Here is a 15197-nt window from a genome sequence, read left to right on the forward strand (position 1 = left end):
CAGCACTTATAGGCGGTCCTCAGTATGCAGCAAGTACAAGAGTGTGTGTGTGCATATGTGTGTGTGTGTGTGTCCTCCTTGTGTAAAATGCATGTGGACAGCTGAGCGGCCTCAGGCCCTGCAAGGTATGATTACCTCTCAGGGAGAGCAATTGAGAAACAGCATGGAGCGATTACTAATATTTTCTTTTGTCCATCCCTGTGTGTGTGTGTGTGTGTGTGTACCTTTAATCTGTGGCATCTTGTCTCACTCTCCTACTGTCCCACACACACACACACACACACACCAGGATGCGTCATGTGTCTTCCATTAGGGAGCAGATTAAAACGAGAGATTTTGTTTTCCACATCAAAGGACTCTCTCTCACTGAGGGGATTCCTCTCTCTCTCTCTTTGCCCCTCTCTCTCTCTCTCTCTCTCTCTGTGTTTCATGAATAAATAATAAGGGCGAAACCTGGGAAAACAAACTCCGTGACCTCTGACCCCCCGATGTCAGGGTTCAGACTCCGCACCTGGACGAACTTCCCACAGGAAGGAGGTGCCGAGTCTGCGTTCATGCGTCGTTATGCAAAACACGTATTTTGTGTGTTTGTGCGTCTGCTTGTGATTATTTGTGATGTTTCTTCTCTGTCCTCGACATAAACCCCTAAACCGCTGTGTTTATCACCAGTGTGTGTATGTGGATATCTAGTGATGTTATTCACAGATTAGATCAGATTAGATTATGAGTGGTCCCTAATTGAGCACACGTGACATTAATCTGACACGTCTCTTCTTGTGGGGTCACCAGACATTGAAAACAGACGTGCAATAAATATCATGTCGGGGCTATTTTTGGGAACCACTAAATCTGAGTGTGTGTTAATTTAATCATTTAAACAAGTTTTCAGATTATTATTTTTTCAGTTTCTTAAATGGGAATATTTTGCCGCTAACGGAACAAAGAAATCATTAAAACAGAATCATTTTGGTAATAAGATGATCATTTTGAGGTTTGTTCTTTGCACTCCCTCATGTGTTGTTTTCACTCACTCACTTGTTCTTTGCACTCCTTATTTGGTCTTTGCACTTCCTCACTTGTTCTTTTTGCACTCCCTCACTTGTTGTTTGCGCTCCTTCATTTGTTCTTTGCACTCCCTAATTTGTTTTTGCACTCCCTCACTTGTTCTTTTTGCACTCCCTCATTTGTTCTTTGCACTCCCTGATATGTTGTTAGCACTCCCAGCGTTATTGTTTGCGCTCCCTTACTTCCTCCTTGCGCTCCCTTACTTCTTCCTTTCACTCCCTGAGTTATTGTTTGCACTCCCTCATTTGTTTTTGCACTCCCTCACTTGTTCTTTGAGCTCCCTCATTTGTTCTTTGCACTCCCTGATTTGTTGTTAGCACTCCCAGAGTTATTGTTTGCGCTCCCTTACTTCCTCCTTGCACTCCCTTACTTCTTCCTTGCACTCCCTGAGTTATCGCTTTGCACTCCCTCACTTGTTCTTTGCGCTCACTGATTTGAACCGTCGCTCCAAAACTCAGTAGCCAATCAGCAGGCAGCTTCCTAAGGCCCCACGCCCATGGACAGAATCGCACAGAAAAAAACTTTAATATTTAGATTTTGTGGTTAATTATTTGTTTGATTCTAATAATAATAATGACAGTTCACAGTTCTGCATCGTGGAAATCACACAAACTCCTCGTCTGAAGACTTTTTAGCCCAAAAACACTCAAGTTTTCTTCTGAATAAATGCGTTGAACACCTGATTTTCAGCAGTAACGTGTAACGTAAGAGATTCACGACGACTGACTGCAAATGTCTGCAAAAGTTATAGATTTTAACGACATTCTAATTAACAAAGGAGAGATGGAAACGAGGCTCTGGTGTGAAACGTTGGTCTAATCTCTGCAGAGTGGAACAAATCCTTCCACGTACCGTGATTCCAGAAATCCAACCACCAGCTGATGTTAATTCTGAGGATTTATCTCCCTACAGGCCTCCAGAGCATCAGCAGCTGGGTGGTTGGACTTCATTCTCTCTCTCTTTCTTTTTTACCTCTTTCTGCCTCTCTTTCGCTGACAGCTGTGGCGGAGTTTGGAGTGAAATGAAGAAGAAGAAGAAGAAGAAGAAGAAGAAGAAGGCGTCCAGAGCAGCTGGAGACAGATCGTGCCACACACATTCTCCACGTACGCTCTCAGATTCCTTCACTCCGAAGGAACATTTTTCTCAACTAAATCACATTTGTTAAGAGCGAAGCGTCTGAACATCGAGGTGGTCACGCTCGATAAACGACAAGAAAAAAAAGAGGGGGATTTTTCTTTCGTCTGTTTTTTTTCTTCTTCTCTGGGCTTTTTACTCGTCTCAGTTTTTAACGTAGAGGAAATAAAAGAGAGGATTTGGCAGCAACACAAAGGGCTTTGATAGATAGATAGATAGATAGATAGATAGATAGATAGATAGATAGATAGATAGATAGATAGATAGATAGATAGATAGATAGATAGATAGATAGATAGATAGATAGATAGATAGATAGATAGATAGATAGATAGAAGAAGAAATGTATGAGAAGAAAAAGGAGAAAGGAAGAAGAAAAGTTGGAGGAGGAGGAAAAAGATGAAGAGGAACAGGTAGAAGAACAAAAAGAAGGGACAATAAGGCAGATGAAAGAAGAATAGAAATAGGAGGTGGAGAACAAGGATGAAGAAGATGGAGGAGGAGAAGGGGAGGAAGAAGAAGGAAAAAAGAGAAAAGAAGGGATAAGACGAAGAGGATGAGGCAGAAGAAGAAGAAAAAGAAGGGACAATAAGGCAGACTTTAAGGAAGAAAGGGAGGAAGAAGAAGAGAAAGAGGAGGAAGGATGTTAAAGAAGAGGAGGAAGAGGAAGAAGAAGAAGAAGAAGGAAAAAGATAAAGAAAGGAACAGGTGGAAGAACAAACGGAACAGAAAATAAGGCAGAAGAAGAGAAAGAGGTAGAAAAGGAACTGTTAGAAGAAGAAAAGAAGGGCAGATGAAGGAAGACGAGAAAGGGGACAACAAGGATGAAGTAGAGGAGAAGGAGGGAAGAAGAAGGAAAAAGATGAAGAGGAACATGAAGAAGGACAAAAAGAAGAGACAGTAAGGGGGAAGAAGGAAGAAAGGGAGGAGGGAGAACAAGAACTAGGATGTAAAAGAAGAGGAAGAGGACAGAGAAGAAGGGAGGAGGAAGAAGAAGAAGAAGAAGGAAAAAGATAAAGAAAGGAACAGGTGGAAGAACAAACGGAAGGGACAATAAGTCAGAAGAAGGAAGAAGAGAAAGAGGAAGAAGTGGAACTGTTAGAAGAAGAAAAGAAAGGCAGAATACGGAAGAAGAGGAAGAGGAACAGGGAGAAGAACAAAAATGAGGGACAATAAGGTGGAAGAAGGAAAGAAAGGGGATGAGGGAGAACAATAATGAGGATGTAAAGAAGAAAAAGAAGACGGAGTAAGAAGAAGAAGAACAAAAAAGGAAGAAGAGGAACTGTTAGAAGAAGAAGAGGAGGAGACAAGGAAAGGAGGGGAGAAGAAAGGAAAGGAGAGAGATTCCAGCAGTTCAGCTCTCAGGGTCTTTGACTGAGGGACAAAGAGACGCTTGTGGACGACATCTAACACACACACACACACACACACACACACACACACACACACACACACACACACACACTGTCCGTCCTCCTCCTGTTCCCCTGAGACATGATGTCACTCCAACAAAATGTCTTTTTTTTTTTTTTTTTTTAAGAAAGACGTCTTCAGGGGACACATAGTGAAGTGATAGAGCAAGAGAGACATTAAGAGAGGACAGAAGGACAGAGAAGACAGAGGTGTGGGATTTAAATTCAGATACGTACCTTTAAATATTCCCACAGAGGAAACTGCACCAGTGAGAACGGGATCTGGAAAACAGAGCATAAACAAAGTTTTCATTGTCAGGATTATGTCGCCATGAGGTGATTTTTTTTCTGGAGACTCATTTTTCATCGTTAACCTCCGAACTCTTTTAATCCCGATACAAAATACGAAAAATAAAAAGTATCTCGGAATGACTTGAAATTTACCATCATAACAGTCGGCATCGCCCTGAACAAGGATCTGTTGAAAATATTTGCAAACCTCCTAAGGAATAATTTTAATGAATTTTTTAATTCCGGGAAATGATCCATTTGCCCTGATGCACTTTGACAGTGAGCAGAGTTTCTTCAAAAAAACAAAAAGTATCTCGGAATGACTTGAAATTTACCATCATAATAGTCGGCATCACCCTGAACAAGGATCTGTTGAAAATATTTGCAAAACTCTTAAGGAATAATTACATGAATTTTTGAAATTGAGGAAATTATCCATTTGCCCTGATGCACTTTGACAGTGAGCTGACTTTCTTCAAAAAAACAAAAAGTATCTTGGAATTACTTGAAATTTAGCATCATAATAGTCGGCATCGCCCTGAACAAGGATCTGTTGAAAATATTTGCAAACCTCTTAAGGAATTTTTTTTATGAATTTTCTTATACCAGGAAATTATCCATTCGCTCTGATGCACTTTGACAGTGAGCTGACTTTAGTCTTAAAAACAAAAAGTATCTCGGAATGACTTGAAATTTACCATCATAATAGTCGGCATCGTCCTGAACAAGGATCCATTAAAAATATTTGCAAAACTCTTAAGGAATAACTTTTATGAATTTTTGAAATTCAGGAAATTATCCATTTGTCCTGATGCACTTTGACAGTGAGCTGACTTTCTTCGAAAAAACAAAAAGTATCTCGGAATGACTTGAAATTTACCATCACAATAGTCGGCATCGCCCTGAACAAGGATCCGTTGAAAATATTTGCAAAACTCTTAAGGAATAATTTTAATGAATTTTTGAAATTCAGGAAATGATCCATTTGCCCTGATGCCGTAATAAAAGATACCTTTGTTGTTTATAGGTTGCATCACCCCTGATTTAAATAACTGAACTAAACGAAATATGCATATGCAGGTGGGAGGTCAAATGGGAGAAAGCCTGCTGCCAACCAGTGGTGGGAGGCTTAACTACAACACAGAGCCAGTGTAAGACAACATCAACACGGTGATTCAAACACTTGATACAGTATCATGACGTTTAAATACGGCAATATTTCACTGGTTGGATGGATGGATGGAGTGTTGATGCTGGCAACTCAAAACAGTTTCAGGCAGGAAGTTTCCATGAGAGGAAATCAATGGCAGTGCCAAGTCAGACCACACACACACACACACACACACACACAGGGGTTTGTGCAGCTATTCATCTGAGGACACAGCATTGACTCCCATTCACTTGGACAATCTAAACAACGAGTTATCCCCCGACCGTGACCAGAACCTAACCTAAGCCTAACCACAATTCAAAATCTTCCTCAGAAATGAAGTTCCGCCTCATTAGGGAGCAGGTTTTTGGTCGCAATTGACTAGTCGTGACACAAGTCTGTGTTAAAAACACACAGACACAGACGTACAGAAAAACACACAAAACAAACTAAAATTCAGACGACGCACGGACACCCTGGGGTCGGGCGATAATATACCACACATGCTAAAAATAGCCGCGGCATCAGTTTCATTACCGTCATAAAAACGAGCACAAATCTGCCGCCTGGTCTGCATATATATATCTGGGGCTTTAAATAATATTTAATAAAACATATTTTGCACCTTTAAATAAAGGTGAGTTAGCTTGAACAAAATGGTGCGGCTGAAATACAAGGTCAGTTTAATAGTGATTCTACTTCTAGTCAAGTTTATGAACGTGATGTTGTCATCTCTAATCTTAAAAACGTATGATATTCTCCCTCCTCAGTGAATTGTAAGTAAATTGATGTTCATTATTGATTAATCTGTTGATTATTTTGGTCAGAAAATGTTGAAAAAGTTTAATTTGTGTTTCCAAAAACTCAAAATTATGATCTTATGATCTTATTATGGTCTTATTTTGTCCATCACACCAAAAATGACCCAGATTCGATGATTGTTATATGTGTTATATGATCATCTGAGATACAAGCCTCATTCCCACGACAACAGAGGAAGTCGGGATTAACAAATATAAAATAAAATTAGCACAAATTACGAGTGCTCATTTATGTAGGGTGCAAATCTGCAAAATGGAAGCCAAAATTCCAACTGGACGACTTCCTGTTGAGTTGAGGCCATGGTCGCGGTCGACTTTTTTGTTCGTCTTGGGCTATAACATCTTCCCACCAAGTTTCGGGAAATTCGGTGGAACTCGATGTATGCCGAAGTTTTAGGGCACTTCCTGTTTCGAAAATTTGCCCAAAACGCAGAGGGTTGCCGTGGTCACGCCGTTTTGAATCTGCAAAATCTTTCGATATCTTTTCACCTTTGATGATTTGTCTAGTACAAATTGGCGCGTTTTTATTATATTCCGGTACGACAAACGCGCTTGGACGACTTTTGACTCATTTGCGTAAGGTGCAAATCGGCAAAATTCAAAATGGCCGACTTCCTGTTGAGTTGAGGCAATGGTTACAGTCGATGTAGTTGTTCGTCTTGATCTACAACGTCTTCCCACCATTCAATGTTGCCTCTTTTACTACCTTAGGGGGGTGCTATAGAGCCCTTGAGCGACGCACGGGTCCGCAAACTATGCTAATATCGCATTTTCCACCAGACTTGACCTCGGTGCAAAGTTTCAAGAGTTTTTATGCACCTTAACCGTCTCAAAAATGACCGCAAAGCCACAAATTTGATAATAATCTAAAGGATAACGATAGGGCTAGGGCCCAGATGACAAAAAGACGATGTCAAAGTCACTTCCTTTAAAGAAAATAAAAGCCCTACACTGTCTACTCTAAAAATCTAAAAGAAATTGGTCAAATTTGGTCGAATTGATTGCGTTTTTGGGTGAAACTGCCCTTTAAGAAGCCGAAAAATGTGATTAATTAAAAACAAAGCCCTCAAAGCGATTAAATAAATGATCCAAATAGTTGGCGTTTAATTAAAGTAATGGATTTATAACCGATTCCAGGGTACGGCCGAGTGAGGACGCGAAGGAAGAGAGCGAACAAAAACAAAACCAAAGAGAAAATAAACACAAAGAGTTGTGTCATCAGTCTTTGATCACAGCAACAACAGGATCATTTGTGTGTTTGTGTTGTGTGTGTGTGTTGTGTGTGTGTGTGAGTGCGCGTCCGCCTCCGACAACACGCTCCGTCAAACCGCGTTATCGCGGCGCTTTAAACGCCGCGCCGATCCAACCGTGAGTCACGGAGACACTTCACCGACTGTTTATGCCACTTAATGAGCTTATTAAGCGTTTCGGTCCAGATGAAGTGACCTCATGTAAACACCCCGCGGTCTGCAGCGGATCATCAGCTGCATCTGCTCTCGCCGAGCTCAACACAAAACCTTTCGTCGGGACCGTTGCGACGAGAGATTTATCAAAGGCGGCTGAAAAAAAAAAGGCAAAAAAAATTATACGGATCTGTTGAAAATGAGCGTAAACTCACAAATTAAGAGCGTGAAAGGAACCGACGCAAGGAAAACAACTGTATTGAACGTAATTATGACAAATGGACCTAATGTAGTATATTCAGAAGTGGGTTATTCACTCTAAGACAAAAACCCTCACTCCCCACACCAAACCCCATAAAGAAAACCATCAATTTTACAAGCAGGCTAACAGGAGGTGTTAATCATCCGCTGCCTCCGTCATTACATTTAAATTAAATGTGTTATTTTTGCAATTTGGTGTAAAATCCTTCATTTGGGTTTCAATTAGTGGCACAAACTTTTTTAAAGAGGCAGCAGGAGACCAGCAGCTACTGTGTCCTTCACCAGATAGAAATGATGATTTTCTCTATGGACTTTGGTGCAGGAGAGTGAGCGACTTAAACTTTACTTCACGGTAGGAAAACTTGGTCTAACAGTGAAATACAGCAGCAAACGCCTTCTTTTAAACTCTTATTGACCTTATTTATTTAGTAAGTACTTAGGTTTTTTTTGTGTACTTGTAACAGGAAAACATATTTTTGTATTTTAAGGTGAAAAACAAGAATCTTAACTTGGGTCGCTGAAAGGTACAGGCTCCCCCTTGTGGCACTTCGAAATAAATCACTATGACTGCATATTGGCATGGTAGACTAGTGGTTTCCAAAGACTGGGTCAGGACCCACAGATGGATCACCGGTGATTTATTTAAGGTCTCCAAAATTTGCCAAACATTCCTAAAATTAAGTGTTAAGTCATTTACCAATCATCTCTTGGAGATTATTTATTTAATTAGCCGCTATATTATGCACAGTCATGATTTATATTGTGATTTGGGTGTTTTTTCTTTTTTTTGGGTAAAGCAAACCTTTTAGAGCTGCTTTTATTTTGAAATTTTAATGTTCCGATCATGCGTAAAGTGCGTTTAAACCTGCATAATCCCAGTACACTGTAGAAAGTGCGGAAAACAAAGAGCTAAAACGGCAATCAACTTCCTCGCGTGAAACTCGTGCTGGGCACTAGCTTAACGTGCATTAACGCACGCCGCACTTCCATGACGACTGACCGGAAAAAAACGCGACACCGGAGTGCAGGCACCGTTTACCAGTTAGCTCTGTTAGCTCCTATAGCGCCGTTAGCACGTCTACAGTGGAACTGGAGTGGTGTTCAGCGGTGAAGTGTGTTTAAACCTTCATAATCCCAGTACACTGTAGAAAGTGCGGAAAACAAAGAGCTAAAACGGCAATCAACTTCCTCGCGTGAAACTCGTGCTGGGCACTAGCTTAACGCGCGTTAACGCACGCCACGATTCCATGATGACTGACCAGAAAAAGACGCGACACCGGAGGGCAGGCACCGTTTACCAGTTAGCTCTGTTAGCGGCGTTAGCTCGTTTAGCGCCATTAGCGTTAGCCTACGGTGGAACTGGAGCAGTTTGTTTATTACACGAAAAAGGCAGCGCTACAAATAACCAGCGTACCTGTGTATTGCGTATGTTTGCTTCTGTTATTAAAGTTTAGCGTTACTTTAGAGACTCTTTTTAACAATCCGGAGTCACGTAAACATGACGTCGCTCGCCGTTTACGCCGTTAACGCGCTCAGAACTACGTGAAACCCAATCACGATTAACCCAAATGTGAAAATTCACCTATTGTCCAATCCTTATATTATTTGCATTGTGTAATTCTGTAGTTTCAATAAAACATCCATTGGAAACTCTTCACTTCCACCTGGTCCGTCCAGGGCAAACGGAACCAAATTCTCTCCGTCCTCAGAGATGATCCAAAGAAAAACAAAAACCCTGAATCCGACAGACTGAAAGACGACGACGATGGGGTGCGACGCGACTTCACCTCGGCTTCCCCCGACTGCAGCGAGACGAGAGCGAGAGCTTCCAAAAACAAATCGCGGTGCAGACGAGCACCTGTATTTTATTACCACCGCCGTGAGGTCGGCTTTTTCAGGCCGCGGAGGAACGACGACCACAGAGAGAGAGAGAGAGAGAGAGAGAGAGAGAGAGGGGGAGAGGGAGGGAGGATCAAAAGAGAGGAAGAGAGAGTACGACAATGAAGAGCTGCTTTCACGCTACAAAAGAACGAGTGTAGAAAGTAAGAGAGAGAGACAGATGATCTCTGCAGTGGATCTGGACACTGAACAGAGATTAAACGTCTGAAAACCAGATGTGGGATGATTCAAATTGATAAGACGCACACACACACATACACACACACGATGTTTGTACAGCATTCTTAGTGAAGAAGTTCAATGACATACTGCCGTCTCCCCCAAACCTCATTCATCACAACTAAATACTTAACGCTAATCTTAACCTAAACCTAATTCTAATCCTAAAACCCTAAAGTCTTAAACCTGCAAAAAAGTAGTGAGGACAAGACAAGATGTCTTCCATTCCTGTGGTTTAGGAGATTGTTGGTCCTCACAAAGACGTATATACACACACAAAATACTTTTCTATATCTCAGACATAATGCATTCCCTAGCCCCTTACGCTAACCCTTAACTATTGCAACTAAGTGCCGCTTAACCCTAACCCTAAAACTCTTTGTGTTTAAGTTGTGAGGCAGGCCCAGACAAAAAACATCAAAATGTCCTCACAATGAAAGAAGTTTTTTGGTCCTCACAAAATGTCTTCCCTGGCTCCATACCCTAACCTCGTTTATCACAGCTCAATGCTTAATCCTAATCTTAACCTAAACCTAATTCTAACCCTAAAATCTTAAAAGTCGAGCACAAGATAAAATGTCCTCCATTCCTGTGGTTTAGGAGTTTTTTTTTGAGCCTCACAAACACGAAAAATTGTTAAGAAACATCTTAGACTTAAAGCATTCCTAGTCCCTTAACCTAACTTTAACCATCACAACTAAGTGCCCAACTCTAACACTTACCCTAAAACCAGGTCTTAACCCTAAAAAAGGACTTAAAAGATGTGGGGCCTAGACAGTTTTGGTCCTCACAAAGATGTACAAGCAAACACGCAAACCATCACAAGTCCCAACTTCAAGTGTCCAACCCTAACCTAATCCCAACTCTAACCCTAAAACCAGGTCTTAACCCTAAAAAAGGACTTAAAAGACGTGGGGCCTAGACAGTTTTGGTCCTCGCAAAGATGTACAAGCAAACACACAAACCATCACAAGTCCCAAATTCAAGTGTCCAACCCTAACCCAATCCTAACCCTAACCTGAACCCTAACTCTAACCCTAAAACCAGGTCTTAACCCTAAAAAAAGGACTTAAAAGATGTGGGGCCTAGACAATTTTGGTCCTGACAAAGATGTACAAGCAAACACGCAAACCATCCCAAGTCCCAACTTCAAGTGTCCAACCCTAACCTAATCCTAACCCTAACTCTAACCCTAAAACCAGGTCTTAACCCTAAAAAAGGACTTAAAAGACGTGGGGCCTAGACAGTTTTGGTCCTCGCAAAGATGTACAAGCAAACACACAAACCATCACAAGTCCCAAATTCAAGTGTCCAACCCTAACCCAATCCTAACCCTAACCTGAACCCTAACTCTAACCCTAAAACCAGGTCTTAACCCTAAAAAAGGACTTAAAAGACATGGGGCCTAGACAGTTTTGGTCCTCACAAAGATGTACAAGCAAACACACAAACCATCACAAGTCCCAACGTTAAGCGTCCGACCCAAACCTAACCCTAACTATAACCCTAAAACCAGACCTTAACCCAAAAAAAGGACTTAAAAAATGTTGGGCCTAGACAGTTTTGGTCCTCACAAAGATGTACAAGCAAACACACAAACCATCACAAGTCCCAACTTCAAGTGTCCAACCCTAACCTGAACCCTAACTCTAACCCTAACCCTAAAAACCAGGTCTTAACCCTAAAAAAGGACTTAAAGGATGTGGGGCCTAGACAATTTTGGTCCTCACAAAGATGTACAAGCAAACACACAAACCATCACAAGTCCCAACTTCAAGTGTCCGACCCTAACCTAATCCTAACCCTAACCTAACCCTAACTCTAACCCTAAAACCAGGTCTTAACCCTAAAAAAGGACTTAAAAGATGTGGGGCCTAGACAGTTTTGGTCCTCACAAAGATGTACAAGCAAACACGCAAACCATCACAAGTCCCAACTTCAAGTATCCAACCCTAACTTAATCCTAACCCTAACCTGAACCCTAACTCTAACCCTAAAACCAGGTCTTAACCCTAAAAAAGGACTTAAAAGACGTGGGGCCTAGACAGTTTTGGTCCTCGCAAAGATGTACAAGCAAACACACAAATCATCCCAAGTCCCAACTTCAAGTGTCCGACACTAACCTGAACCCTAACCCTAACTCTAAAACCAGGTCTTAACCCTAAAAAAGGACTTGATGATGTGGGGCCTAGACAGTTTTGGTCCTCACAAAGATGTACAAGCAAACCACACAAACCATCCCAAGTCCCAACTTCAAGTGTCCGACCCTAACCTAATCCTAACCCTTACCCCAACTCTAACCCTAAAATCAGGTCTTAACCATGAAAAAAGGACTTAAAAGATGTGGGGCCTAGACAGTTTTGGTCCTCACAAAGATGTACAAGCAAACCACACAAACCATCACAAGTCCCAACTTCAAGTGTCCAACCCTAACCTAATCCCAACTCTTACCCTAAAACCAGGTCTTAACCCTAAAAAAGGACTTAAAAGATGTGGGGCCTAGACAGTTTTGGTCCTCACAAAGATGTACAAGCAAACACGCAAACCATCACAAGTCCCAACTTCAAGTGTCCAACCCTCACCTAACCCTAACGCTAAAACCAGGTCTTAACCCTGAAAAAAGGACTTAAAAGACATGGGGCCTAGACAGTTTTGGTCCTCGCAAAGATGTACAAGCAAACACACAAACCATCACAAGTCCCAACTTCAACTGTCCAACCCTAACCTGAACCCCAACTCTAACCCTAAAACCAGGTCTTAACCCTAAAAAAGGACTTAAAAGACATGGGGCCTAGACAGTTTTGGTCCTCACAAAGATGTACAAGCAAACACACAAACCATCACAAGTCCCAAATTCAAGTGTCCAACCCTAACCTAATCCTAACCCTAACCTGAACCCCAACTCTAACCCTAAAACCAGGTCTTAATCCTAAAAAAGGACTTAAAAGATGTGAGGCCTAGACAGTTTTAGTCCTCACAAAGATGTACAAGCAAACCACACAAACCATCACAAGTCCCAACTTCAAGTGTCCGACCCTTACCTAACTCTAACCCTAAAACCAGGTCTTAATCCTAAAAAAGGACTTAAAAGATGTGAGGCCTAGACAGTTTTGGTCCTCACAAAGATGTACAATCAAACACACAAACCATCCCAAGTCCCAACGTCAAGTGTCCGACCCTAACCTAATCCTAACCCTAACCTGACCCCTAACTCTAACCCTAAAACCAGGTTTTAACACTAAAAAAAGGACTTAAAAGATGTGGGGCCTAGACAGTTTTGGTCCTCACAAAGATGTACAAGCAAACCACACAAACCATCCCAAGTCCCAACTTCAAGTGTCCGACCCTAACCTAACCCCAACTCTAACCCTAAAACCAGGTTTTAACCCTAAAAAAGGACTTAAAAGACATAGGGCCTAGACAGTTTTGGTCCTCACAAAGATGTACAAGCAAACACGCAAACCATCACAAGTCCCAACTTCAAGTGTCCAACCCTAACCTAATCCTAACCTGAACCCCAACTCTAACCCTAAAACCAGGTCTTAACCCTAAAAAAGGACTTAAAAACATGGGGCCGAGACAGTTTTGGTCCTCACAAAGATGTACAATCAAACACACAAACCATCACAAGTCCCATAATGGTGAGATTCCAATGTTGTTTTTCAGATTGAATCCCTCAGGGCTAACTACGAAAATACTAAACTACTAAAAGACATTGGTTTTATTCGCTAACGTTACCTTACAAAAGTCCGAGATTCCCTTTCGCGACAACTGACCGAACGTCAATAGGATCAATATGTCGTCTCGTTTTTGTCCACAAACACAAAAATCTTTCAATTGAACTCATGAACTTAAACAATTACCAAAAAATAGTCCCTGATTAGTAAATGCACTCGTTGTTTGCACTATTATTATTTTGCAACTTCCCAGGGTTTAGGCGAGGTTTAGTTTATTTAGACACATAATGCCGGTGCAGTGAGTGACGGCAGCAGACTCAAAGGAGACGAGTTGAACGCGAGTGGGAGTGAAGAAAGGTTCAGGAGTGACACGTAATCCATCACTCTCTCACACGATCGCACTGTGGGGTTAGCCCCACAGTGCTAACCCTAACCCTAACCCTAACCCTAACCTGAACCCTAACTCTAACCCTAAAACCAGGTCTTAACCCTAAAAAAGGACTTAAAAGACATGGGGCCTAGACAGTTTTGGTCCTCACAAAGATGTACAAGCAAACACACAAACCATCACAAGTCCCAACGTTAAGCGTCCGACCCAAACCTAACCCTAACTATAACCCTAAAACCAGACCTTAACCCAAAAAAAGGACTTAAAAAATGTTGGGCCTAGACAGTTTTGGTCCTCACAAAGATGTACAAGCAAACACACAAACCATCACAAGTCCCAACTTCAAGTGTCCAACCCTAACTCTAACCCTAAATCTAACCCTAAAACCAGGTCTTAACCCTAAAAAAGGACTTAAAAAACATGGGGCCGAGACAGATTTGGTCCTCACAAAGATGTACAAGCAAACACACAAACCATCACAAGTCCCAACTTCAAGTGTCCGACCCTAACCTAATCCTAACCCTAACCTAACCCTAACTCTAACCCTAAAACCAGGTCTTAACCCTAAAAAAGGACTTAAAAGACGTGGGGCCTAGACAGTTTTGGTCCTCGCAAAGATGTACAAGCAAACACACAAACCATCCCAAGTCCCAACTTCAAGTGTCCGACACTAACCTAATCCTAACCCTAACCTGAACCCTAACCCTAACTCTAAAACCAGGTCTTAACCCTAAAAAAGGACTTGATGATGTGGGGCCTAGACAGTTTTGGTCCTCACAAAGATGTACAATCAAACACGCAAACCATCACAAGTCCCATAATGGTGAGATTCCAATGTTGTTTTTCAGGTCGAATCCCTCAGGGCTAACTACGAAAGTACTAAACTACTAAAAGACATTGGTTTTATTCGCTAACGTTACCTTACAAAAGTCCGAGATTCCCTTTCGCGACAACTGACCGAACGTCAATAGGATCAATATGTCGTCTCGTTTTTGTCCACAAACCAAAAATCCTTCAATTGAACTCATGTACTTAAACAATTACCAAAAAAATAGTCCCTGATTAGTAAATGCACTCGTTGTTTGCACTATTATTATTTTGCAACTTCCCAGGGTTTAGGCGAGGTTTAGTTTATTTAGACACATAATGCCGGTGCAGTGAGTGACGGCAGCAGACTCAAAGGAGACGAGTTGAACGCGAGTGGGAGTGAAGAAAGGTTCAGGAGTGACACGTAATCCATCACTCTCTCACACGATCGCACTGTGACCGTCTCAATCAAGAGAAAACTCTTTCAGGTCTATTCATTTTCTCTTGGCCTCGATCAACGTCGTCGTACGCGTTTTTTGTCTGTGTGGAACGAACGTCTCACCACAACAGCAATAACAAAAGCCACAGTCACTGCTCTGACTTGTAAGGCAAAGACTTGTTTCTTCAAAAACAGCCCAGGGCAGCAGCAACAACACTGTTGTTTTGGTTT

General features: G+C 41.7%; 1 protein-coding gene across 1 annotated transcript in view; it reads right to left on the bottom strand.

Annotated features, from left to right (window-relative positions):
* slc25a26 (solute carrier family 25 member 26) overlaps window positions 1-15197 on the bottom strand; it is an 88480-nt gene that overhangs the window by 25934 nt on the left and 47349 nt on the right. Inside the window, exon 6 of the mRNA XM_083907981.1 lies at window positions 3849-3893. Coding sequence (XP_083764107.1) covers window positions 3849-3893 — 45 coding nt within the window. The remainder of the gene's footprint in view (window positions 1-3848; window positions 3894-15197) is intronic.

The sequence above is a fragment of the Microchirus variegatus genome, assembly GCF_963457635.1.
Source record: "Microchirus variegatus genome assembly, chromosome: 21".
NCBI lineage: Eukaryota > Metazoa > Chordata > Actinopteri > Pleuronectiformes > Soleidae > Microchirus > Microchirus variegatus.